Source organism: Takifugu rubripes, chromosome 16 (genome assembly GCF_901000725.2).
Source record: "Takifugu rubripes chromosome 16, fTakRub1.2, whole genome shotgun sequence".
Lineage (NCBI taxonomy): Eukaryota > Metazoa > Chordata > Actinopteri > Tetraodontiformes > Tetraodontidae > Takifugu > Takifugu rubripes.
The window spans coordinates 3,881,930-3,904,982 of NC_042300.1; the positions used below are offsets into that span (position 1 = coordinate 3,881,930).

At 42.9% G+C, this 23,053-nt stretch overlaps 5 protein-coding genes and 2 long non-coding RNA genes across 14 annotated transcripts; 4 read left to right on the top strand and 3 right to left on the bottom strand.

The window, feature by feature from the left end:
* Window positions 1-274: 274 nt before the first annotated feature.
* LOC101072862 (fatty acid-binding protein, brain) lies at window positions 275-1,474 on the bottom strand. Its single transcript, XM_003971476.3, has 4 exons — window positions 1,311-1,474; window positions 1,062-1,234; window positions 856-957; window positions 275-507 (listed from the first exon to the last, which is right to left on the bottom strand). Exons 1-4 carry the CDS (start codon window positions 1,381-1,383, stop codon window positions 457-459), a joined length of 399 nt encoding a protein of 132 aa, XP_003971525.1. The 5' UTR covers window positions 1,384-1,474; the 3' UTR covers window positions 275-456.
* Window positions 1,475-2,711: 1,237 nt separating this feature from the next.
* Window positions 2,712-7,350, bottom strand: LOC105417538 (uncharacterized). Of its 7 annotated transcripts, none has more exons than XM_029849277.1 (8): window positions 7,102-7,350; window positions 6,654-6,968; window positions 5,862-5,942; window positions 5,431-5,493; window positions 4,085-4,180; window positions 3,972-4,000; window positions 3,386-3,451; window positions 2,712-3,130 (listed from the first exon to the last, which is right to left on the bottom strand). In XM_029849277.1, exons 1-8 carry the CDS (start codon window positions 7,322-7,324, stop codon window positions 3,077-3,079), a joined length of 927 nt encoding a protein of 308 aa, XP_029705137.1. In that variant the 5' UTR covers window positions 7,325-7,350; the 3' UTR covers window positions 2,712-3,076. The 7 variants fall into 7 exon arrangements, 6 of the variants coding, with proteins under 6 accessions (XP_029705137.1, XP_029705139.1, XP_011610187.2 ...); XM_029849279.1 differs by having other exon boundaries at window positions 5,431-5,466; window positions 7,102-7,349; XM_011611885.2 differs by having other exon boundaries at window positions 5,425-5,493; window positions 7,102-7,349.
* On the top strand, window positions 4,480-5,839 carry LOC115252922 (uncharacterized). Its single transcript, XR_003891211.1, has 2 exons — window positions 4,480-4,863; window positions 5,427-5,839. It is a non-coding gene; the product is annotated as an uncharacterized lncRNA (long non-coding RNA).
* A 661-nt stretch (window positions 7,351-8,011) lies between the features above and the next one.
* On the bottom strand, window positions 8,012-9,095 carry LOC105417537 (uncharacterized). The gene is made up of 2 exons (XR_003891213.1): window positions 8,830-9,095; window positions 8,012-8,741 (listed from the first exon to the last, which is right to left on the bottom strand). It is a non-coding gene; the product is annotated as an uncharacterized lncRNA (long non-coding RNA).
* Window positions 9,096-11,199: 2,104 nt separating this feature from the next.
* On the top strand, window positions 11,200-15,303 carry LOC101072639 (cysteine-rich protein 2-like). The gene is made up of 8 exons (XM_003971475.3): window positions 11,200-11,415; window positions 12,991-13,085; window positions 13,669-13,726; window positions 13,812-13,943; window positions 14,041-14,109; window positions 14,201-14,295; window positions 14,685-14,742; window positions 14,910-15,303. The coding sequence occupies exons 1-8, from the start codon at window positions 11,373-11,375 to the stop codon at window positions 14,972-14,974; spliced, it is 615 nt and encodes a 204-aa protein (XP_003971524.1). The 5' UTR covers window positions 11,200-11,372; the 3' UTR covers window positions 14,975-15,303.
* A 562-nt stretch (window positions 15,304-15,865) lies between these two features.
* Window positions 15,866-18,807, top strand: pnrc1 (proline-rich nuclear receptor coactivator 1). Its single transcript, XM_011611881.2, has 3 exons — window positions 15,866-16,026; window positions 16,131-16,451; window positions 16,900-18,807. The coding sequence occupies exons 2-3, from the start codon at window positions 16,140-16,142 to the stop codon at window positions 17,368-17,370; spliced, it is 783 nt and encodes a 260-aa protein (XP_011610183.2). The 5' UTR covers window positions 15,866-16,026; window positions 16,131-16,139; the 3' UTR covers window positions 17,371-18,807.
* A 137-nt stretch (window positions 18,808-18,944) lies between these two features.
* On the top strand, window positions 18,945-22,799 carry LOC105417536 (uncharacterized). 2 transcript variants are annotated; one of them, XM_011611883.2, is made up of 9 exons: window positions 18,945-19,454; window positions 19,526-19,837; window positions 19,979-20,236; window positions 20,304-20,372; window positions 20,531-20,620; window positions 20,754-20,776; window positions 20,954-21,010; window positions 22,298-22,360; window positions 22,555-22,799. In XM_011611883.2, exons 1-9 carry the CDS (start codon window positions 19,391-19,393, stop codon window positions 22,630-22,632), a joined length of 1,014 nt encoding a protein of 337 aa, XP_011610185.2. In that variant the 5' UTR covers window positions 18,945-19,390; the 3' UTR covers window positions 22,633-22,799. The 2 variants fall into 2 exon arrangements, with proteins under 2 accessions (XP_011610185.2, XP_011610186.2); XM_011611884.2 differs by having other exon boundaries at window positions 19,529-19,837.
* The last annotated feature ends 254 nt before the right edge of the window (window positions 22,800-23,053 follow it).

Below are 23,053 nucleotides of genomic sequence, written 5' to 3' on the forward strand. Positions count from 1 at the left end.
AGATTTAGAGCTCAATTTATTCCTAGTTTGGGCAAAGGTGTTCACTGGACTAGAATCTGCACATGGATGTAATAAAAGGCCCTGAATACCTCAAGACAACAAAGCAAAGTTCAGATCAATTCACCTTCACACCACCATATTAGGGATGAGTAGTTTCCTAATCTATAGGTGTATTTATCTATAGACCTGTGTTTTTGTCACGCTTTCCGATTAAAAACATGAGTTCTGTTAGATTAAACCAATCATATTTTTTAAAAAAAACAACAGAGACACATTTAACCTGTTTACTTTTTTAATCTTTCATATGGGGCTGCAAAGACGATGAATCGTGACGGAAACAGTTTATATAAAAATGTTTTATTTTTACAAAAACGTGCAGCCTGCAGGTGGAAAACTCCTGAAGTGCAAAGACGAGCAAACAGTCGACAGTTGGGAAACTGATGCTTCGTGTCCAGTTCACGCCTTCTCGTAGGTGCGCACCGCGTGGACGTCTTCAAAGGTCAAATCCTGCGGGGGGGTGGGGGGTGGAGGGTTGAGGCAAGGGTTACTACGGCAACAGCAAGTATCTGAGTGGTTTGCGGACACGGAGTTGAAGGCAAGGACGAATAAAACCTCTGTTGCACAATGTGGGAATGTGTATTTCTACATGTGTGTTGATTTTGCTGCTGCCCAGAAATCACACAGGAAAAAAATATAAAGTAGACCATTAAATTATAGCTTAGTAAGTGTTCTTGTTTTACAGTGTAATCCCTCATATTGAACAACACTAAAAAACAAAGTAGTTGGGCCTACGTTCCATGATGCTATACTTTTAGATGTTATTTATGTCATAGTTCACTTTAGACAGAAACGTACCATGACCATCTTGCCGTCCTTGATCTCTCTGACGAACGTGGTCTCTTTGCCGTCCCACTTTTGGACGTGGACCAACTTGTCTCCCTCCAGAGACACTGTAGACTGAGAGACACAACACATGGTGACCGTACTGAAAAGTGTGGCCAATTAATCTTGATTACTCCAGAATATGCCGATCTGAGATGATTGAAAGTGTTTGTTCTTACTTTACAGTTCCTGTCGTCGGCGGTGGTTTCATCAAACTCCTCCCCCAGCTTGAAGGAGATCTCTGTGTTTTTGAAGGTGCTCTGGGTGCGAACCACCACCTTATCGCCCTCCAGGCTGATGATGACGGTCGGTTTGGTCACGTTCCCGACCTGTCGGGTGGCGAAGCCCACGCCTGGGACATGACATATGAAGCACATTTCAACACTGAGATCAAAGAAAAAGAGCAAAGCTAGAAGCACATTACTGACCGAGGGCTTTCATGTAATCATCAAAGTTCTCGCTCTCCACCAGTTTCCAGGTTGCACAGAAGGCGTCGACCATGGTGATGGTTTTTCAGAGACCAAGTATTCTGAAGAGCACAGTGAGTGAGCTGCGGTCGTTCAAGTTTCCCCCCAGTGTGTTATTATTCCGCGCCTTATTATTATGCATGCAGGTGGGCAGGGCCACGGGTCCCATTGGCTCAGGAGATTTTTGCTCTGTTCCTTATTGGACGGTTAAATTGGGTTACGGTCCTACTGACCCGTAGAGAGGTGGGGCAAAGCTAAATTAGCTCATTTGTATGCGCGATGATGTAATTACTCTAATTCCTGCAGCCAGCTCAGGTTGATGTGGTGCTAAAAAGGAGAAATTCTCCATTTTAAAGATGACCCCAAAAAAATCCAACTACAACAATGAAAAGCATGTTATAATGATGCTACCGGCAGAAGAGTAGTCTTCAAATCCCCATGAATCATTTCCTCATGTCCCGGCCCCCCCTCTCCAGTTAGCCCGGTGCCACCCGATCGGAATGTGTCCTGTTGGGGGTCGTCGGTGAAGCAGAATCACTTTGTTTGACAGCTCTTTGTCCTGAGTTGCATTACTGACCCCACCACCACCACCACCACTGCAATTACTTCATGCTTCACATGCACGGTAACGACTGTCCTTAAGTGTGTGTGTGAGAGTGTGTGCATGTGTAAGTTCCGCTTTCTCACACAAAGTCAGTGTTTATGGAGGTACGCACAGACACAGATGAGTGATTGTGACTCTTGATTGGGCAGTTTATGGTCGTTCATTTAAGTTGGACTCAGAGAGGTTTTTTGATAAACTGTCATGAGCATTAAGCTTGGAGCTGATGTTGTGTTTTAAAGGTTGACCTGTTTTTTTTGTGGAGCAGCTTCTGACACACTGGGATTGTCAGTATTTCCAAAAGTCTCCTTCCAGTTAGTTTTTTAATTCTATTTGTAATGCATCATAAAAGTAATTTTAAAATACCACTGACCGAGCTGCCAAATTCAAAATCTTGTTTTGGTTTAGTTTTGAGGAAATATACTTCAAATCTGCACCTCTTCTCATTTTCTTTTTAGCACCTTTGTTTTTTGAAGGATCTCCTGTTGATTCACTTCTTTTGAACAACTTCATTTCCTCTGTACTTCATCTGAGAACAGGGCATGCAGACATTAATCATACCTGTAGGCTGGAGCTCTACTCAGCAACAACAGCTGCTGTCTGCAAACTTGCATCGGTGAAGGAGCTCTAGTGCCCCCTGCTGGTCAGTGGCAGAAGTGTCTCCTAATTTTGGGTTGAATTAAAACGTCCCCGATATTAATAACACCAATTGTACAAATAATACTTTAAAGTCTTCACCACTGAGTTGACTCCGGGAAACATTGTTTGAAATAGCTTTTAATTTCATACTTACAGTAAACACACTTTGTTATTTAATGCTACAAAACCAAAGGTGTCATTGAAAAGAACAAGAAAAAAGAAAATGAAAAAGGTAAAAGGTGAAATTCAATTAAATATGCAGCCTCCTATTTGCTCATCAACCAAAATATGCTTCTAAATGAAACATATTTGGACTACATTTACTTATTTAAGTACTTATAGGAATTAAAACATTTCTTAACAAAAAACCTCTGCACATACAAGAACAAATAAAACAAATAAAAAAAGACAAACAAATAAAAAAAATTGCTATTATTTGAGCTGTGATGGTTGTGTTGGTGCTGACATGGTCACAGCTGGAGGATGGTTACATTCTCACAGTGCTGTAGGTCACATTGGGATCACTTTCATCACCAAAAACCTGAAGAAAAAAAACGAAACAGAATTGACAACCAAACAAACTGATTCTTTTTTGTTTGAACTCCTTTGGTGGATGATGTTGACTTCAAATCCATCATGGACAAATGTGAAAATAATGAAGGTGGGTCAAAAATCAAAATAATAAACCTAAATCTTTTAGAAATGTATTCAGTTATGTACCAAAACCAAGGCTGAACATATTTTAGCATCTGTGAAAGCTTCTGTGAAGGCAAACAAGGACCCGTTATCGTTGTACCTGGGCTCCACCGTTGGTGCTCTGGTAGCTGATGGAGGCGTAACAAATGTTCTCCTCATTTTTGACCTAAAGAGACGAAAATGTGCGACTCAGTTCTGCATTAAGAAGTTTCAATGTTCGCACTTCCTCCTAAGGGGTCACACGTTATCTCTCATTTTCTACACTTTGACAGACTTTTTTTCAACTTCTCTTTCTTTGAGAACGTATTTGGGTCGAAAAAGCTCCCCCAAGAGATCTTTTGTGGTTCAGAGTTTGGCTGCTCTTCCTTTTATTTCTGACAAGTTTTTGAAATATTTTTCAAAATGTTTCTGTGCATACAAAAAGTCTGTCTGAACCTTTTTAATGTGTTATTGTGCTATGGAGGAAAAAAGCATCTTCCTCAACTCTTCTGGACTCAAGTGCCCGAACCAAATCAACCCAGGTGACAGTGGAACAACAGCATTAAAGAGAGGACAGAGATGAGGTTTATGCTCTTGGTGCTGGTTGGGTTCTTAGTGGAACACTTTAGATAAAACCGGGGAAACATAATGACGCCAAGGCACATTAGAAAACATCAGAATGTTGCTTTTACAGGGTAAAATCCCACCTCGTTGTCGTTCCTGCGTGTTTCACCACCTGACACAATAAAAATAGAACAATGATTATTGTGGACTTGCACATCATTCTACACTGACATTTCATTAACATCATGAAACTTACCAGTGCCTTTTCTCCGTTTATATATGAAAACTGTGAGGCAACCGATGGCGAGGACAACTAAAGCGGCTGCTGCAATGAGGTTCAGCCACCACGGATCTGGAAGATAATGGAGATATTTGGTTCTCATTCATACAACATAATAATTAATGAATCTGGATCTTATCCCCCAAACTGGTTACTATGTAGAAAAAGGACTAATGGACTTTAAGGTTATTAAAGGATTTTCCATTATAAATGTGCATGACTACCCTCTTTAGGCTGTAACCTGCCTATAATCACTATATGAGGAAGACCTCTTCATCATCAGGACAGGACTTTAGACGACTGCATTGGTTTAACTGGGAGAAATGGGACAGCCCATAACAGTCGATGATCTCATCAAATTCAGGTGATTCAAGTGAAATCACCACAAACCAACATGTTGTTTTTCTTGTCGTGTTTCACCTCTTTATTTTAGCTTGTTCCTCTGGTTGTTCCTGTAGTAATTATCCACAACAAACCTTTTAAAATCAGCTTGGATCAGAAATATTTCACTGACAATTTAGTTCTAAGAAAAGTTTGTGTTATGGTTGATCATGTCTTTGTCGTAACAACGAATCTTAGAGCGCTGCAAAGTTTATTTATCCAAACAGCTGCAGGACGTCCAAGCAGGACGTTCCAAGCAGGACGTTCCAAGCGGGACGTTCCAAGCAGGACGTTCACCCTACAGGGGTTGAGTGGGGTCAAGGTTACTGATCCATCCTCTCCTGAACTGCTCAGTGAGCCTGACCATCGTCAAGGTAACGCTCAGTCAGATACCGTGGAGATGTAGGATGATCACTGGTCCGTCTATCCATCCATCCATCCATCCATCCATCCATCCATCCATCCATCCATCCGTCCGTCCATCCGTCCGTCCGTCCGTCCGTCCGTCCATCCGTCCATCCATCCATCCATCCATCCATGCATCCATCCATGCATCCATCCATGCATCCATCCATCCATCCACCCATCCACACATCCATCCATCCATCCATCCATCCATCCATCCATCCATCCATCCATCCATCCATCCATCCATCATCCACCCACCAGTGTAGCAGCATCATGGTCTCAGGTGCTGGGACCAGTCAAGAACAATAGCAGCTGTTTGGGTTTTATTGAGCACGTAGCTCCTCATCTGCTGCTCGTGCCACAAACGCAGCTTCCTTATTAATGCGGCGCCGTTTTAAAGGGAAATTAAAAAAAAGCTTCTAAGATTTACTGCCAGGGAGAATGGTTGCAACACAGACACAAACTACCAACACAGCAGGAACCAGAAAATTAAAAAAGCTAATGTTGTGTTACGGATGTTCTCTTACAGGTACCATCTGCAGAGGTTGTTGCTGGAGTGGTGGTGGTGGCTTCAGAAGAGAAGAGAAGAGACAAACTTGAGTAAACAGAGAAAGCCAACAACAGCAACATTTAAAAACATCATTCAGTGGAGAAAATGTGTCAGACACAAATCAAAAGTCTGGAATTAAACTTGCAACTGCAGCAATGACAAAACATGACTTTGAACAGTTGTTTGTGTGTCACGGGGTCCCAAACGACACAGAACATTTTAGAAGCTGTTCCCTCTCTGTTGGTCCAGATCAAAGTCTTTCACCATCAATTAATTTAGTTGAGAGAGCCAATGTTCCCTCTCAGGTGATGTGGAGAGAAGAAGCTTCCCTGGAGATGTTCCAGGATGCAGATGACTGAAAATAAAATCAACACAAACCAGAAACTAAAACACAAGTTATTGTTGAGTCGTTACCTTTGCTCTGAGAAATATGGTGGGTTGTTGGTGTTGCTGAGGTGGTTCCTGGAAATATTGATGCCGTAGTAGTGATGGTGGCTTCAGAACAGAAGAGAAGAGAAGAGAAGAGAAGAGAAGAGAAGAGAAGAGAAGAGAAGAGAAGACAACACAACACAACACAACACAACACAACACAACACAATACAACACAACACAACAGAAGTGAATGGAATAGAACAAAACACAACACAACACAACAGAAGTGAATGGAATAGAACACAACACAACAGAAGTGAATGGAATAGAACAAAACAGAACACAACACAACACAACAGAAGTGAATGGAATAGAACAAAACACAACACAACACAACACAACAGAAGTGAATGGAATAGAACAAAACACAACACAACACAACACAACAGAAGTGAATGGAATAGAACACAACACAACAGAAGTGAATGGAACACAACATAACACAACAGAAGTGAATGGAATGGAACAAAACACAACACAACACAACAGAAGTGAATGGAATGGAACAAAACAAAACACAACACAACAGAAGTGAATGGAATAGAACAAAACACAACACAACACAACAGAAGTGAATGGAATAGAACAAAACACAACACAACACAACACAACACGACAGAAGTGAATGGAACACAACACAACACAACACAACACAACAAACATGAGAACAGAGACATGAGCAAACAGAGCAACAACAGCAGCAACACAATCTTCCTCACTGAAATGATCGTTGTGGTTTAGGTGAAGATGAAACTATGTGATGGGAATACTCACTGGGGACCACAGACAGATCAATTGCAGCATCTGGACGTGTTCGTGATCCTGAGCTGTTAAACTGGCGACAGGTATAAAGACCTGAATCTTCACCTCTGAGGTTCTTGATGGTCAGAGAACAGTTCTCAGATAGACTCAGTCTGCCTGGTTTATGAGATTTAATCTGTCCAAGCTCAATCAGCTCGATTGCTGCTGATTGTGGATTACTGGGACTGAATATCCATGTAGTATTGATACAATTCTTCTGATCCTTTATCAGGTTTTCACAGCTCAAAGTTACTTCTTGATGTGCAGTCAGATATTTTCTGTTGGCATCTGTGAAAAAAAGAACAACAATCTGTTCACAGGTAGAAAATGTCGTTGTTTCTGTTCATTTATTGTTAGACAATTAAAATGCTGCTATTTGTTGGGAAGATTTAAATCTGTTTTCATTAGAACTCATTCTTACCTGAATATTGAAGCATGAATGTTAGAAACATAAAAGCATGAATCCATTTGAAGGCGACCATCATGTTATCGTCTCCTTTTCTTCTGGAACTTCTCTTCATTTGACTTCCTTTAGTACTGAAACTGCAGCAGCTTTCTGTGGTTTCCACAGTGTCGCCTCCCTGAACTGATGTTGAGAATTGTGAAGCTAATTTTCCGAAACAACTAGCAGAAGTTCGATGCATCTAATTTGTGTCCATCTGTGGTCAGCTTTTCATGACATGATTTCACACTTTTGAGAGAAAGAGGAAGTTGAGCGTGGGTAGAGTTAGAGTTGAAATATAATTCGATTTAGTAAATGTGTCTTATTGTTTTAAGTGACAGTCAAGTTTCTTTACTGCTTCTCATCTTAATGGGGTGAAATATCAACATAGTTGCTGATGAAAACATTTAAGGTTTCAACAGATTTGAGTTCCTTTTTTCCTCCCCCCAGTTTATTATTGATGTATTGAGTTTTGTGATGAATGTGGACAGCAGTGGCGCTGTGAGGAACTACTCAGAACTGTATCATTCCCTTATTCTCAGTATGGGCTCATCTTCATCTCCTGACCTGAACCGTCACGATGAAGCGCAGCTTCTCCTTTTAATCAGTGACAACTTTCTAAGTGTCTCAACTGTAGAATCACCACAGGTGCTCCAGCATCAGAGGGGATGTTTGAATATGTAGAGCTAAAACTAGAGGCCTTCAGCCACCCAGAGGAAGGAGATTCTGCAGATAAGAGGTTAAAGTGGCCCGGAAAGACCCGACCTACGTATCTGGAGTTCAGTGGAAGGTCAACTATTGTGAGGAGATCCAGCAACACGTTTAACGGAGGAGCACAGGACAATAAAACTTGGTCATCAGGGACCCAAGAAGACAGACAAAGGCCATGTCGGTGATCTACAGTTTATTTACAAAATATTTACACAGTGCACGTGCTATCAATGGTGACACCAGTGAACAAAGTGCCAAGCCAAACCCAAGGAAGTGCTCCTCGGAACGGTGGTGACCTAAAACAAAAGAAACACAGTCAATTGCAAGAACGCTAATAATCAAAGCTCAGTTTTCCACGAGTACTGGCTGGTGCCGGCTGCTTAAGAGGCCTGCCAAAAGACCAGATTAGCTGCAGGTGTGGAGGCAGCCAGCACAACAGATGAGGCCCCCCACGACCCCTAGTGGACAAACAGAGCACAAAAACAGATCAGAGACAGGATCATAAACAACAGTTATCACAGTCATGAGGAAGAGTTCAGCCAGTCCCATAAACAGCACGATGGAGTCCAGGGCAGAAGCTGAAGGAACTGCTCAGTAAAAGAGACCTCAGTGAAGAAGACAATCACAAAAACAAGGAGCTTGATGTGTTTTTAGCAACTGCAGCCATGATGAGATCAGCAAAACCGCAGAGACACATTTAAAAAGGAAACACTGAACAACCTTTAAGTTCTGCTGAGTATCAGATGAGATGGTTCCTGCAGAGGGTGTTGAAGTCACTTTCAATAACTTAGTTATTAACATGAGGCACGAGAAGATTCTCACCTGATCGCCAGCTGATGAAGAACAGGAGTGAAACTGATGCACAGTTCTGGAGCAGGAACCTTCTGTGGCGAACTGCAGACACGAATCTAGAACCCAAAAGCAGATACACACTACTGGCTTGAGTTGGAGCAAGGTTACATTTACGGTACAGTCAAAGATTTTGGAAAAAAATACCAAGAGGCGCAGGTGGCAGAAGAAACAGGATGGAAGAGGAGCAGGCTGGGCGGCATGAACAGACAATGAGGACGATTAGATTAGCACAGGAACCATGAAACAAACGAGAATCAAACTTCTGGGAGCCAGGCTATAGCATGCAGGGTTAACAACAAATTGGCAAAGAATGAGCCATGGACCAGGCTTATAAAATGGACGGCAGGTGTGGGTGATTGGCTGGAGATGGTTTTCCAGGTGTGAGTTGATTGCCGACAGGGGAGAGTCTGGAAGCCCAGCCTGGAAATAAACAGACAGGGGCAACACAGATGAGACTGAGACGGGGAAGGGGAAGGGGAGAGGGAAACACTCAGGAACTCCAAACAGTGGGTTGTTGCTGTTTCTGTGGTGGTTCCTGGAAAGGTTGTTGCTGTAGTAGCGGTGGTGGCTTCAGAAGAGAACAGAGTAAACATGAGAACAGAAACATGAGTAAACAGAGAAAGGCCACTGAATTACTGAATGGATTGCTGAACACCCATATAGTATAGATACAATTCTTTTTCAGCTCAAAGTTACTTCTTGATGTGAGATCAGATATTTTCTGTTGGCATCTGTGAAAAAAGAACAAGAATCTGTTCACAGGTAGAAAATGTCTTTGTTTCTGTTCATAAATTGTTAGGCTCAAATAAAATGCTGCTATCTATTGGGAATGTCTTTTTTCATTAGAACTCATTCTGACCTGAATATTGAAGCATGAATGTTAGAAATAAAGACGTTTGAATCCATTTGAAGTCGACCATCATGGTTAGTGTCTCCTTTTCATCTGGTTCTTCTCTTCATTTGATATCTGAACTCTGAGTTCCTGGAACATCATGTATTCCATGATGTCACCTTATTGTCACCTGATGTTACTATATGGTTTAAAATTATTGAGAGAAAGTTTTAATATGTTCTAAATCACGAAGTAATTTAAAAACAACTACTAAAAAAACATTTTGACATTTGTGCAGCTGGTCTTATTTCATAAAATTGTATCTTCTCTGGGGAAGATGAAAATGTACTTATTCTGCTTGTTGATTTTTCTGCAACAGTGAAAACATTCTTGAGGGTCACACTTAGCCCTTGTTTTATCTGCACGCTGTCAGATAAATGTGGAGGTAATAAAAGGCTTTTAAGAAGATACAAAACAGAAGCTGGTTGGAAAGGACTTCAGACTTTGTTGATGTCTGTGCTAAAATCACAGACACTGTTTATTTCAAGATTAATGCATTCCCAGGCCTGGAATACAGTGCTGTAGCACTGTGGAAAAATGTGTCTGTTTGTGTGTTTATCTCCTTTTAAGACACAGCACATGTTGGTTACTCCAAGAGGTTTAACAGGAAATGGAGTCTTTATATAAAACCTAACCTTCAAAATGTTTTTACATTGTATATACATGGATCAACAATTCCATGCCCTTTTCTCCAGGCTAATACACACGTATTTCCATTAATAAAAGTGGGTGAACAACTGAATTAACTTTTATTGGTACCAAAACTGTGGTGTAGTTTATTAATAGAGAATCATCTGCATAGAATAACAGATGGACCTTAGAGGAAGTGGGGCAGTGTGGGTAGGGAATAGCACCACAGGATCACAGGAGTAGCACCACAGTGCTACACCTGGCAGTTTGCACCTGGCTGCACAAACTCTCACATCTACGCCACATGGTGTTGGCCTATGCTGCTGAGTGGGAATGTCTTGTATGATTTCCAGAAAAGGAAAAAAAAAATACTGTTTAACAAACTGCAGATGGAGTGAAAGTTATATCAGGCAGAAAAACATTTACTTTCTTTGCATCCACTTATTCCAGCTGCCACTCAAACATGAACATTGGTTTGGTTGAACAGGAGGGAATGGGGAAAAAAAGTTCAAGTTTGTTTGTGTGTTTTTACAACATGAAGAATGGACACAGATCTCCTGGGAGCTGCTGAGCATCACTTAACATTCCCTGTCAGGCAATAACCTAGCAACCACACAGAGGAAACAAACAAAGCTGGAAGCGGGGCCATGATGGCTAAATTTAAAATTTACTTGAGAGAACAGGAGCTGGCTGTGACAAAAACCCAACAGGATTGTGCTAACTATACTGTTAATGTAATATGGAAATATGGAAAATCTTAAAATAAACTTGAAAAAATAAAGGAACTCTTAACTTACATTCAAAATGCTGAGAATTCTGAACGATTGAATGAAAAGTGAAAATTATAAGAAAATAATACAGAAAAAATTCGAAATAGTTGTGTCACGTGACAACAGCAGCGTCGCGTCCCAACAGAGATAGTCTCCGCCCCTTTCAGCGCCCCTGATTGGCTGTAATTCGTATGTGCGGAGATACTGGGGCGTGGTTATGATAATGAAGGTGGGGCAGAGGATGCGAGTGTATCCTCATCATCATCACGACCGACACCTTCGGTCTTCATCCTCCTCTTCTTCTTCGTTGTGAAGCTGCAGACAGTCGGCCGACAGACTCGCAGAGCTCTGGGACACCGGCACAACCGTAGATCGTGTCTTTGTTCAGCCGGAAAATGGCGTCAAAATGTCCAAAATGCGACAAGACGGTTTATTTCGGTAAGTTTTCTGCAGGTAGCGTCGAAATGAAACAAAACCCTAATCGCTGGTCGTTGGGTGGAGACTTTAACCACTCTTGTCAATATTTATTCGACATGAAATAATCAAACCAGTGAAACGAGGCTAGATTTTAAAAAAAGGACATTCATGACCATCGGAACTGGTTGACAAAAAGGCCATATTTCATTTCATTTCATATGGTGATATTATTTAATTGTCCATTGGAGAAAATTGATTTATGAATCATGAGATTAGTTAGACTGCAAAGTCTAGTTCAGACGGCAGAGGTGTATTGATCTAAATTACAACAATTATAAAGGACTACATTTCTTTGCTGAATTTACTGACATCTTTGGCTCTTTCAGAAAAATTGGTAGTCCTGTTTAAGCATCTTGAGTTATTTCTGGATTTTTGGCTGATTTTTGATCTGTGTGTCTGTTGTGTTTGGGTCTTGTGTCCAGATGCTCCTGGAACTTTTGCTCCAGATATAATATACCGGTAATCAGCAGAAATAATGTTAACTTTCAACACTGCAGCCCCCGCCCCAGAGTTTCCTGAACATTTAATTGCTTTTTGTTATGTCTAGCTGCAAAAGCCTTTGCAGACCCTTTCAAGCAAAGCATTTTGTGAGTATGCTGGATGTGACCATTCCTCACTCCTCGTGGGCTATTATTGTCTCCATATCTGTGGAAGAGATAACTGGGAGCCATTAACAGCACGGTTTCATCCGTGTATGTTATCATTGTTATCAATCCCAGCCTGATAGTGATTTTTACTGTAAACATGTTGTATTCAGCTCCACCATGAAGGTGATGAGCCCATTGATTTTTCCTTCCTTTCTCTGGCTGATAAAATCCTGCGGCCGAAACAAACATGCTTCATTTAAGTTCATTTCCAGCTGGTTTCTGACATTAAATGCACATTTTAACTGAAATCTTCATGATGACCAGACAGATGATATTTGTGTCACAGACACGGATATTTGAGATACCACGGTTTAAATATGAACACGTGTCTGATATCAGGCCGCCACATGTCTCGCTGACGGGCTGACCAGTGATTCTGAGCAGGAAGTGTTGCCCAGTATCAGTCCGCTGGGATATTCTGGGATCCAGATCCTGAAATTGTTAAGATCAAACACGTACAAAGAATTGTACATGTTATGACAATAAGGAAACACTAAAAAAGTTTCGGTCATTTTTGTGTTCAACTCCAGCTTAATTTGATGCACCGGTTTGGACTAAAATGTCAGAATTTTCACGACTAAAACACATTTTTCAGACAGTTGTTGATTATACCTTATATTCAGATATGAGGCTCTGCTTTGTGTCTTCTTTTCATTCCAGGACTCATGCAAAAAATAACCCCCCCCCCCCCAAATTCTTCACCTTTTTTGTTGATGTTTTTGATCTATTTATAAAGCCATTTTCACTTTATCTCTAAAAAGATAAAACACACTGTTTGTCTCTTTTGGCAACAGTTTGATGAGCAATTGTTTTATTTATGCATATTTTATAGCTGCAGCTCAGCTGTTGTTATACATTCCACTCTTCTCTCTCTTTTCTTCCTCTGCAGCGGAGAAAGTCTCGTCTTTAGGCAAAGATTGGCACAAGTTCTGTCTGAAGTGTGAACGCTGCAACAAGACGTTGAATCCTGGAGGCCACGCTGAGGTACAAGGGGTTTGGGGAGCCGTGTGTCAGTGGGTGGAAAACATGTAACCACATATGAGAACACCACCACTGTGGGAAGTCATTATGGCCCCAATGACTCCACAACTTGACAGAAAACATCTGAACTCAAACTGCTCACACCTGTGTCGGCAAAACAGCAGTTTAATCAGGAAAATATTCCTTTGTGGCTGTTTTTTGAGTTTTATGGCTGTTAATCACATCCAGCTGATACGACAGCAGCTTGCAGATTTCGGCGCACTGCCTGTCGGTGCCAGGCGAAAACATGTAAGTGGCCACTGGGAGTTAATTCTGAAAGTCATTGCATCACAAACGGCTTTGACTGTGTGAGTAAAGCAAGAAACAGGGAGGGTCAAGTCAACTTCACAGAATAAAGCCTGGGTTTGGTCTTGACTGTTGTATTTCAGCTGCCCTCGGGGTCAGGTGTCAGTAGTTCAGGGGTGGAAAAGTGTTGGACAACTCAAATCTGTGATGAATGGTGACATTTGTAAAGAAAAATCCACAGTGATTGAACAAAAGTGCAACCTCTCCCTGCTAATTTTTTCCTCCATCTTGTCTTTGGCAGCATGACGGGACGCCTTACTGTCACAAACCGTGCTACGCCGCCCTCTTTGGGCCTAAAGGTGGCGCTTGCTCCTCCTCAGTTCCTCTCTGTCATCGGTCTGTGGCCTCAATTCTTGTCTGTAACATTTTTGCGTCTTGGACAAGGTGTGAACATCGGCGGAGCCGGTTCCTATGTGTATGACGATCCTGTCAACGAGGCCCCTGCTTCCGTTTCTATGGAAACCAGCAGGAACCAAGAGGAGGAGAAAAGGGCCCCCGCACGAGGACCTGTCAAGGGTGAGAAACGCATGGAGCAAAAATAGATGCTAGGAAAAAATGTGGGGTTGGCTCTGAACTGGAGGGATTTATTGTTATAACTAAAATTATTATTTAGCGGCAAGTTTCTCGTCCTTCTCTGGAGGACCCAACATCTGCCCGCGGTGCAACAAGACCGTGTATTTTGGTGAGCAGATCCCAGTTTCTGTTGGGTCTCAAGCTGAAAAAAGTCCATTTATAAAGGAAAAGAACATGATTCGTGTGGTGTGTGTGTGTAGCTGAGAAAGTGTCGTCTCTGGGGAAGAACTGGCACCGTCCATGTCTGCGCTGCGAACGCTGCAGCAAGACTTTGGCTCCTGGCAGTCATGCAGAGGTACCACCTTGACCTTTTAAAGTCATTTTTTTGTAATTTTTGTGTCATGATTGTCATGTTTCACTGAATTATTTTGGGTCAAACATGTTTAAAAGTGTAAATTCATGCGTCTAATGTAGCACCAGCTATCTAGATCCAGATTCCTTCTTTTGTTTTGTTTTTACATTGAAGAGTAGCTGTGGCAACAAGCAGCAGCTGTGATACTAATGCTTTTAGAAAAGCAGTTGCTGATATAATTATGGGATGTGGGTCTCACAGACATATGATTATAGTCTCAGCATTTGATGTGAGATGTGTCTGAAATCCTGAGGTTTGTGGGCATCATTTTGTGATGAAAATGTAGTTTAAATGTGCTGTACTTTAAAAAAGAGAGTTTCTCTGTGTTGCAGCACGATGGACAGCCGTACTGCCACAAACCCTGCTACGCTGTTCTGTTTGGGCCCAAAGGTATGAAGGGAGGTAGAGGGAAGAAGTAAATCTGTTTACAGTTCTAGTCTGGTCGCATCTGCAGCTTTGCACACATGAATATCTGCAAATTCATGCTGGCAGTTTACATGTTTGTTGCCATGGCGATGATGATCCTTCGTGGTGTATTGCCGTCATTCCCTCCTCAGGTGTAAACACTGGAGGCGTTGGCAGTTACATCTACGATGACCCGGTGGAAGAGACACAACCCTGAGCCTTCTGCAGTTGAGGTGACAAAGCTCGTGCAACCCATGGATGGAATCTTCAGTCTGTTTGTTGTATTTGTATATTCTTTATACAGATTTTTGTAAGCTGAAGATGTGTGCTTTTCTGATTAGCCGTATCCTGGTTCTTTTTGCCAAATTTTGGACAGTATTGCCACAGCCTGATAATCACATTGGATGAATCATCCTGGTTTTAAAGAGATGGTTGATGTGTCTAGGTGTTACGAGATAATACTTTGCTGAATGTTTTAAAAGTTGTTCACTGTTGTGAAGTAGCGCACACCACGTTTTCTACAGTAAACTGTGTGAAACCAAATGGCAGATCAGTGTCTGTGGATTGTTTTTCTAATTACAAGCCACAATGATGGGGAAATAATCAGTTATGTATGAAACAGGATTATGAACAGTTGAATGTATTTCAACATCTTGTTTGCAATTGGTTGTTTTTAATGATTAAAAAAAAAGAGTCCATAAATTCTGATTTGTCCAAGTGAAAATCCTCAGTAATTCTGATGAATTTATAGGAAACCAATCAATTTGTAACTAGATATATTTAAAATAAGTCAGTGGTGTGGCGACAGGGCTCAAAAAATGAAGGCCATGCTTCTTACTAATGTTTGCATTTTCAAAATAAAAGTATGAACAACGCTTGACATTTAAACTTGGATCCATGTACTGTATCTGTCTCACTGACGGTTACAAGTGGTTTCAATGTGAGTGGCTTATGTGGATTAAACATAGGCATCCAAATAATTCCCCTTAATCAAAATCCGCGTCTTTAGTGGGCTGGAGACGTATAAAATTTAGGACTGTAAGTGAACTCGCTTTACATTTTGGTTCCTAGACGTTCAAAAAGATTTTTTGCTACGTCATCCGTCTCTTATTTTGCTAGTCTTTACCGGAAGTTAAACTCAAAGGACAATAATAGCGACGTCATCTGAAGTAAAACAATCCTGTGTAATTTTATCAGGACAATTTGTTCAGTTTTACAAGTCAATTCTCAAGAATCTTCGACCTGAGTATTTTTTCTCTCCACATAATTGTAAGTTGGACGAAGACGCGGATTTTTCTGTGCTAAAGGGAAAACCGAGCCTCGTTGTTTACGAGCTGAGCAGAATTTCACACCGTCGTCTATGATTTCTTCAGATTTCCGACATGTTTGGCGATAAAACCAACATCAGTGAGGGGCAAAATCACCACCCTAAATCGGCCAACTCCAGCAACAATGGGGTGAACGCGGTCAACAAAACCAGACAGGCGCTGCGCAAGAAACGGGGGAGGAAGCTGCGGTCCGCGGCGCCGAGGCATCAGAAGCCCGACAGAAGCGCTCAGAGCGCCCGCATGACCGATCACAACAACAACCCGTTGACGGCTTCGTCTGCCAACAAACCCGCACTTGGCACCGGGCCCACCGTGACTCAGTCTACACCGACTATCCATCACCTCAAACAGGAGCCCAAGAAAGAGGTAACTTCCTGGCTCATCCTCGTAAACTTCCGCAGTGCGCTGGAGTCGGTGTTTACCTCCCGGTGACCGGCACCAGCGGCCTTTTCCTCACGGTTCTTCTGCATTTATAAAGCTTCAGTACGAATAAGCAGCTCGGATTATATGCCTGGAGAACCCGAGAGGGTTGGAGAAATGACGCAGTTGTTTGATTCTCACGCAGACATGAAACCAGCCTTGTGATTTTGTGATGCCAATCTTTGGCAGGTGGTGCAAAAAAGCCTAAACTTATCCATATGTACGCTCAAACCTACGCTCCGTTAATATGTATAGACTAGAAAATACATTAAAAAATGCTTATAGTGCCATCATGGGTATAGAACAGCAGGTAAATCGATTTTTCACTGTGTATTGGTCACATTCTGTGTCAACATGTTTGTGGGTTGATTAAAAACATCCATCTGTTTTGTAGTTGCTGAAAGGGTGCAGGCTGGAGCGGGGCAGCGTCCACCCCGGTGGACAACAAGGCCGCCGTCTGCCCAAACACGACCAAGTTGTCCAGAATGTGATTCCACCGAGCTGCAGGTCAAAGCAAGGCCAAACCACCGCTGTCTCCCACTCCGCAAAAAAGAACGACACCAGTAGCCGGAAAAAGCCATCTTCTCTTCACCAGACTAAACTCCGAAAACAGAGAAAACCACCCGACGCCTCCGGTGCCCCGACGGTCATGGACGCACTGCCTACTGAAGCTTCACCTGAACTCCTCAAAGATGGTGACAAAGCCTACGCCGGAGCAAAGTTTAGCGAGCCTCCGTCACCTAGCGTCTTACCAAAACCTCCCAGTCACTGGGTGGGAGAATACAGGTCTCAGCAGGGCAACCGCTGCCAGGAGCAGATGACCACCCACCTGAAGTCTCTGCTGAAGGTTCAGCTTCAGTCATGACCACTGACTTTTAAATTCAGTCTGGCCTGTTACACGCTGCAGTATGATGTAGGGAGTGGTAGGCGTAGTACATTTACCCAGAAAAAAACACCCTGCCTGCGTGTGTGGTGTCGATGGGGGCATGTTTCCTGCACTAAACCTCTCGCTGCCTTTCTGTTTGGCAGAAAAGGAGAGAACGAGCCTTTAAAAGTGATGCTTTTAAGTCCTGTAAATGTCTCCAGCAGCAGCTCGATCAGTACTTCCTGATTACAGTGACGTCAGGCGATCACAGCAGGGCTGCATCTTCCCCTCCTCTTTAATGGTGGTCGTGCATTTCCTTGGGTTTTTAGCTGAGATTCTTGTTTTGTTACTGAGGTTTTCTCACCCGCCGACTGAAGCACTTTGTTCTGCTGCATCAGTGTGAGGCTGCCTGGACGAAAAGAGACTTTTCTCACGGTTTTGCACTGAATTGTTCACCGTGGACGGGCAGGGGATCCACCTGCTGGGTTGGGAGCCCCACGGATCCCTTCAGGTGCTGCCGGCTCATCTCCGGCTCCAGCAGCCGACAGATGGTTTAGGCTCCAGCCCCCGTCCCTGACCTGGGCTCCGCAGGGGTGGAAGCGGGGCTGCTGCAGCACCCAGGGCCGTTCGCCGTTTTAACTCTGTTGCACTGGCGCAGTGAGCGTTCACATCAAGCCAGCTACATTTACACATGGAGCAGGCACTTTTTTACTTGGAGCCCTTTTTTTTGCACAGTTTGCATTCATAAGCTGATCAGCAGATCCACATCTGTTCGTGTTTCTGAGTCTGTTTCCAGTAGATTCCTCTTGGATCACAGTGCAGAAACATAAACAATTTTCAGATTAAGCTGCATCAACACATCTGGACTGATGTGGAAAACCACCTCTGGGATTTCTCACTGTGACTGTTTCATGTGTTTTCAGATTTCTCAGACAAAAGAGCCAAAGTTGAAATCAGTCAGAGCCGAGGTGATCAATAATCAAGTAAAATATGTTTTCTGTAGCTTTCTTGACATCATCCCGGAGGACAGATGTAGCATCTTTGTAATAACCAGCATTTATTACATTGTCAAAAACAAAAATCGACGTCGGCTCTGATAATCACACGGTCCATGGTGTTCCAGGGAGAAATTGATCCAGTATTGATCATATTGGTGTGACCAAAACAAGAACAGAAGGGGACAAAGGGTGAGTCTGCCTAACGACAGATTGTTTTAAATATTAACGGGAGTGTCGTGAGTATGCTGTAATGACCTCTGACCTCACACAATGGGAAAGTATCTTACTGAAGACAAAACTGCCCTATTTCATGCAACATTTTCAGATTATTAATCCCAGGTGACACTCAATGTTCACCTCACTTAATGATTAAAACCTACAAATGTTTATTTTATGAATTAGATGCTAACTTAATAATAAATAAATGTTGCTAAAGTCACTTACCTTGTCTTCATTTGTGAAACTTTTGTAGCTAGTCATCTGCGTTGAGCCGACATTTTTATTGTTAGAAATTTGTTTCAAGATCGCAAAATGATCAAACAGTCTTTTGGAATCAGTCATTTTGGAGCAACTAAAACAAAAGTACACATTAAAGGTGAGCCTGGCAATAACATGATCAACTCATGTTTGTCCACAAGGGGGCGGCCGAGCGCAGTTTACTTAAAAACGACAACGATGATTTCTTTTCAGCCAACACAACAGTCTTGAAGGGATGATTTCCACTCCTGGACACACTGATGCATTTTAGGAACAAACAGAAGCACAAAGTTAATTAATGCTTCATAAAATAAAATAAAAAAACTCATAATCTCATTGTATTCCCAGAGACCGTGACACACCCTGACCCTTTTGTCAGATTTAATTGATGGATTTTCAACACTTCCAGAGCAGAAACATGATTTTCAGCTTGTGACGATCCGCAAACAGGAAAAGAAAACAAATGAGAGATGAGGAAGTGAGAGCAGAGACCGGAGGAAACTACTGCAACGACTTTATTTCTTATTGTAACAAGCAGGGGGAAGATGGTGGTTCAGGTTCGATGGATTAAAGGATTGTTTCATCTGATGCTGCTGCTTCGGGCCGCAGGTGAGGACGTGGATCAGGTTGGGAGGGTCGTGTTGATCTGATGAATTTTGATTGACGTGATTGTCTGTCAGCAGCTGAAACCACACAGCTGGTCAGAGAAGGAGACAAAGCCATGCTGACCTGCGGCAACCTCAAAGAGAATCCGGCAAAATGCGGAGGTACAACCTGGACTTTTACTGCTGCCGGTACCAGAACGAACCAGGAACTGGTCACACTGGGACGTGTCAAGGAAATACGGCAGCTCAGAATTTCACTGTCAGAGGACTGTTCTCTGCTGATCCCGGAGGTCCGAGCTGAGGACGCCGGACTTTACGCCTGTCAGCAGTTCAGATCAGGGGTCGAACAGCAGCCGGATGCCCCCGTGTACCTGACCGTGGTTACCTGTGAGTACTGACACAACAATCTGACCAACAACCGACAAGCACAGAACAGAAGCGTTTTCACCGTGTTTGTCTGACAGCTGTAATCAGTAGTGAGAGGGGAACGGCACTGAGAAGTAACCCTTTGCTGCCTGTCCTCATCAGTGACAGCGCAGGTCAAGGCGGACTATGTCGAACTTACCTGCTGCGTGTTCACCTATAAGACCTGCTCACACAAGGTGACGTGGTTCTTCAACGAAGTCCAAATGAAAAAGGGGACTGGCCTGGTCCTCACGTCCCAGAATTCCTGCAGCGCCACTGCGAACGTGATGACCTGTCACGAGTATTGGAAGAGGAATACCCTCCTGACGTGTCAAGTCCAATATGATCAAGTGGTTAAGACCTTTCCACTCAGGGCTCCAGGTGAGAAACATCTTCGGGAATCTCCCATGTCGAGTCTCAGAATTTAGACTTTTCTTCATTATCGCAGGTGTTGCATCAGCAGAAACAACAACAACTGTGTCGACCAGAACAGCCGACGACTCGGCGCCCCTCCGAGGTAAATGTAGTTTCATTCATATCATAAAATCAGATGCTTCCCCTCACTGTTGCCTTAAATCAATTAAATCATCACAATACCTTTATTGTCACAACTTATTAATAATAGTTTTCTGTGCTAACAGCAAAAATCTGGTATTCTCATGTTTTTTTTTGCAGATTTCTGGTGGTTTTTTATCATCATTGCTGCCATTTTTGTGGTGTTTTTAGTGGTTGTTGTGATAGTTGTCAAAAAGAAACAAACTAAAGGTGAGACCAAGGAGCTTTTTACCAGGACGGGGGCAGTGTGTGTGTGTGTGTGTGTGTGTGTGTGTGTGTGTTTGTGTGTAGGGAGGGGGGGTTTCTGGTGGAAGATAAAAGCAACTCTATTTTCTCTTTCTAGCTGTTGAAAAGAACTGCAATGATGTAAGTTTCCCTTTCTAAAGTATTCCGCTATTTTAAGTGATTAAAGCACAAATGGAAGGCACACCTAATCATCATTGTGTTAAGCTTTTGCGTATTTGTATTTATGTGTTCGTTTTGTATCAGCTGTTAATTAACTGTCGTGACTTTTGACCAAATATGAACACACTCTTCTCACAGGGACGGAACACACACTCAGCAGTGACTCATTCTTCCCCAGAAATCAGCCAGGACAAGGTGATGTCAAAGGTTCACGCCAGAATTACACTCTCTAACTGTGTCACAATGCTGGGGGAGGCAGAGGACATTGACACTGCAGTTGGGAGCTGTGGACACAAGGTCTCTGGTGCCGGTTGTGGACGCCAGAAGTAATGGATGCTGTTGGGATGAAAAGGAGTCCCATCGGTCCATTTTGGCCCATGAAACTCCCAAAGAAGTTAATGGTAACCAGCGGTGAGGTCTCTAAGGTTAGCTAGCTCAGTGACCTCAGAGATCCACCCTGAGTACGTCAAGGCTCTGGACATTGTGGGGCTGTCTTGGTTGACATGTCTCTACAGCATTGTGTGGGAACATCTACTTTATACCAGAGTACTGGAGAGGAGAATCCAGCCCATAGTTGAACCCTGGATACAGGAGGAACACTGGACCAGCTCTATGCCCTCCGTGGGGCACTTGAGAGTTGATGTGACTTTGCTCAACCAGGCAAAATGTGTTCTGTTGATCTGGAGTGGGCATTTGAATGTGTCCCCTGTGGTGGAGCTTGGGTTGCACTGCCAACAGTAACTCAGACCCGTTTCTGGTGCATGCTGGGCTCCGGCAGGGTTGCTCGTTGTCACCGGGTCATCCCTGCTGTTTGCAGATGATGTTTCCTGTTGGATTCATCAAGCCGGGACCTTCAGGATGTACTGGGGCAGTTTACAGCCAAGTGTGTAGCGGCTGAGATGAGAATCGCCACCTCCAAGTCCGGAGCCATGGTTCTCGACCGGACAAGGGTGGCTTTCTGGTGGAGACGTCCTGCCTCAAGGGGTTTCTCGGGTTCAGGAGTGAGGGAAAGATGGAGCGTGAGATTGACATGGTGTGATGGGTGCAGCCCCTGCAGTTATGTGGACGGTGTGTCGGACTGTTGTGGTGAAGAAAGAGCTGAGTTGAAAGGCAAAGCTATGAGCCCACTCTCACCTGGAGTCAGAAACGTTGGACAGCGACCAAAAGGAAGAGACTGCAGATGTAGATGTAGATGATGCAGGTGTCTGAAATGAGGTTCCTCTGTGAGGTGGCTGGGCGCTCCCTTGGGGGGAGAAGCTCAGTCACCTGAGACTAGCTCAGAGTAGAGCTTCTGCTCCTTTGCATTGAGAAGAGGCAGCTCGGGCACCTGTTCCAGACGCCTCCGTCGGTGCTCCAAGCATCTCCCAACAGGAGGAGACCCCAAGACCCAGGACAAGCTCTTGGCTGGCCACATGTTTGAATTTCTGTTGATGAAAGCTTCAGTCAGACAGGAAAAGGTTTTAAAACTAAATCTGTTTGCAGAGGGATGCTGAAGATCCTGTTTCTTACGCCACCATCATATTCAGGTCCCCACCGAGAGCTCAGGTAAGGGTTTTCTATTAATTTATATATTCCAGATATGCGTGTATTCCAGATCAATGATGCCTTCAGGACAGGAACTGAAACAACATGGAGGTATATCATGACAAATTTAGAGGAAGTAAAGTTTTGCAACAGCTCCTGTAGTGACATAATGTTTCCTGACTCACAAATACCGGTAACCTTTTTTTTCTTGTCAGGGTCAAAGAAAAAATAGCGATGGTGGAAAAGTGATCTACACCACTTTGAAATCTGTTCCCAGTGATCCCAGCATCTAACCACTCAAACTAAATCCAGGCTGTCTTACTTTGACCTGTAAATAATTCTGAAGGTATTTTCCATTATTGGAGTACATCTCAACTGCATTTCAGCCAGAAACAAGTATGACAAATATGCATATAAAATGGACTTCTTTCAAATTAAACGTATTATCCTGTTATGAAAACCCATGCCTTTGTTATTGGGATAAGAACAATCTCAAATTATTTAAACTAAACATATTACAATACTTATACTCACTTTTTTATTTTTAAGTGCAATATATCAACACTCTTTGGGGTTACTGTTACTGATATTGTTGCTCATCATGTACCTATGACAAATTATTTACATCCAAATCCCACTTGTATATGAAAGTTTTAGTCAAGTAACATTTTCATTTGAACTTGAATATGATGTCCCAGGATGTTTGATTTATTA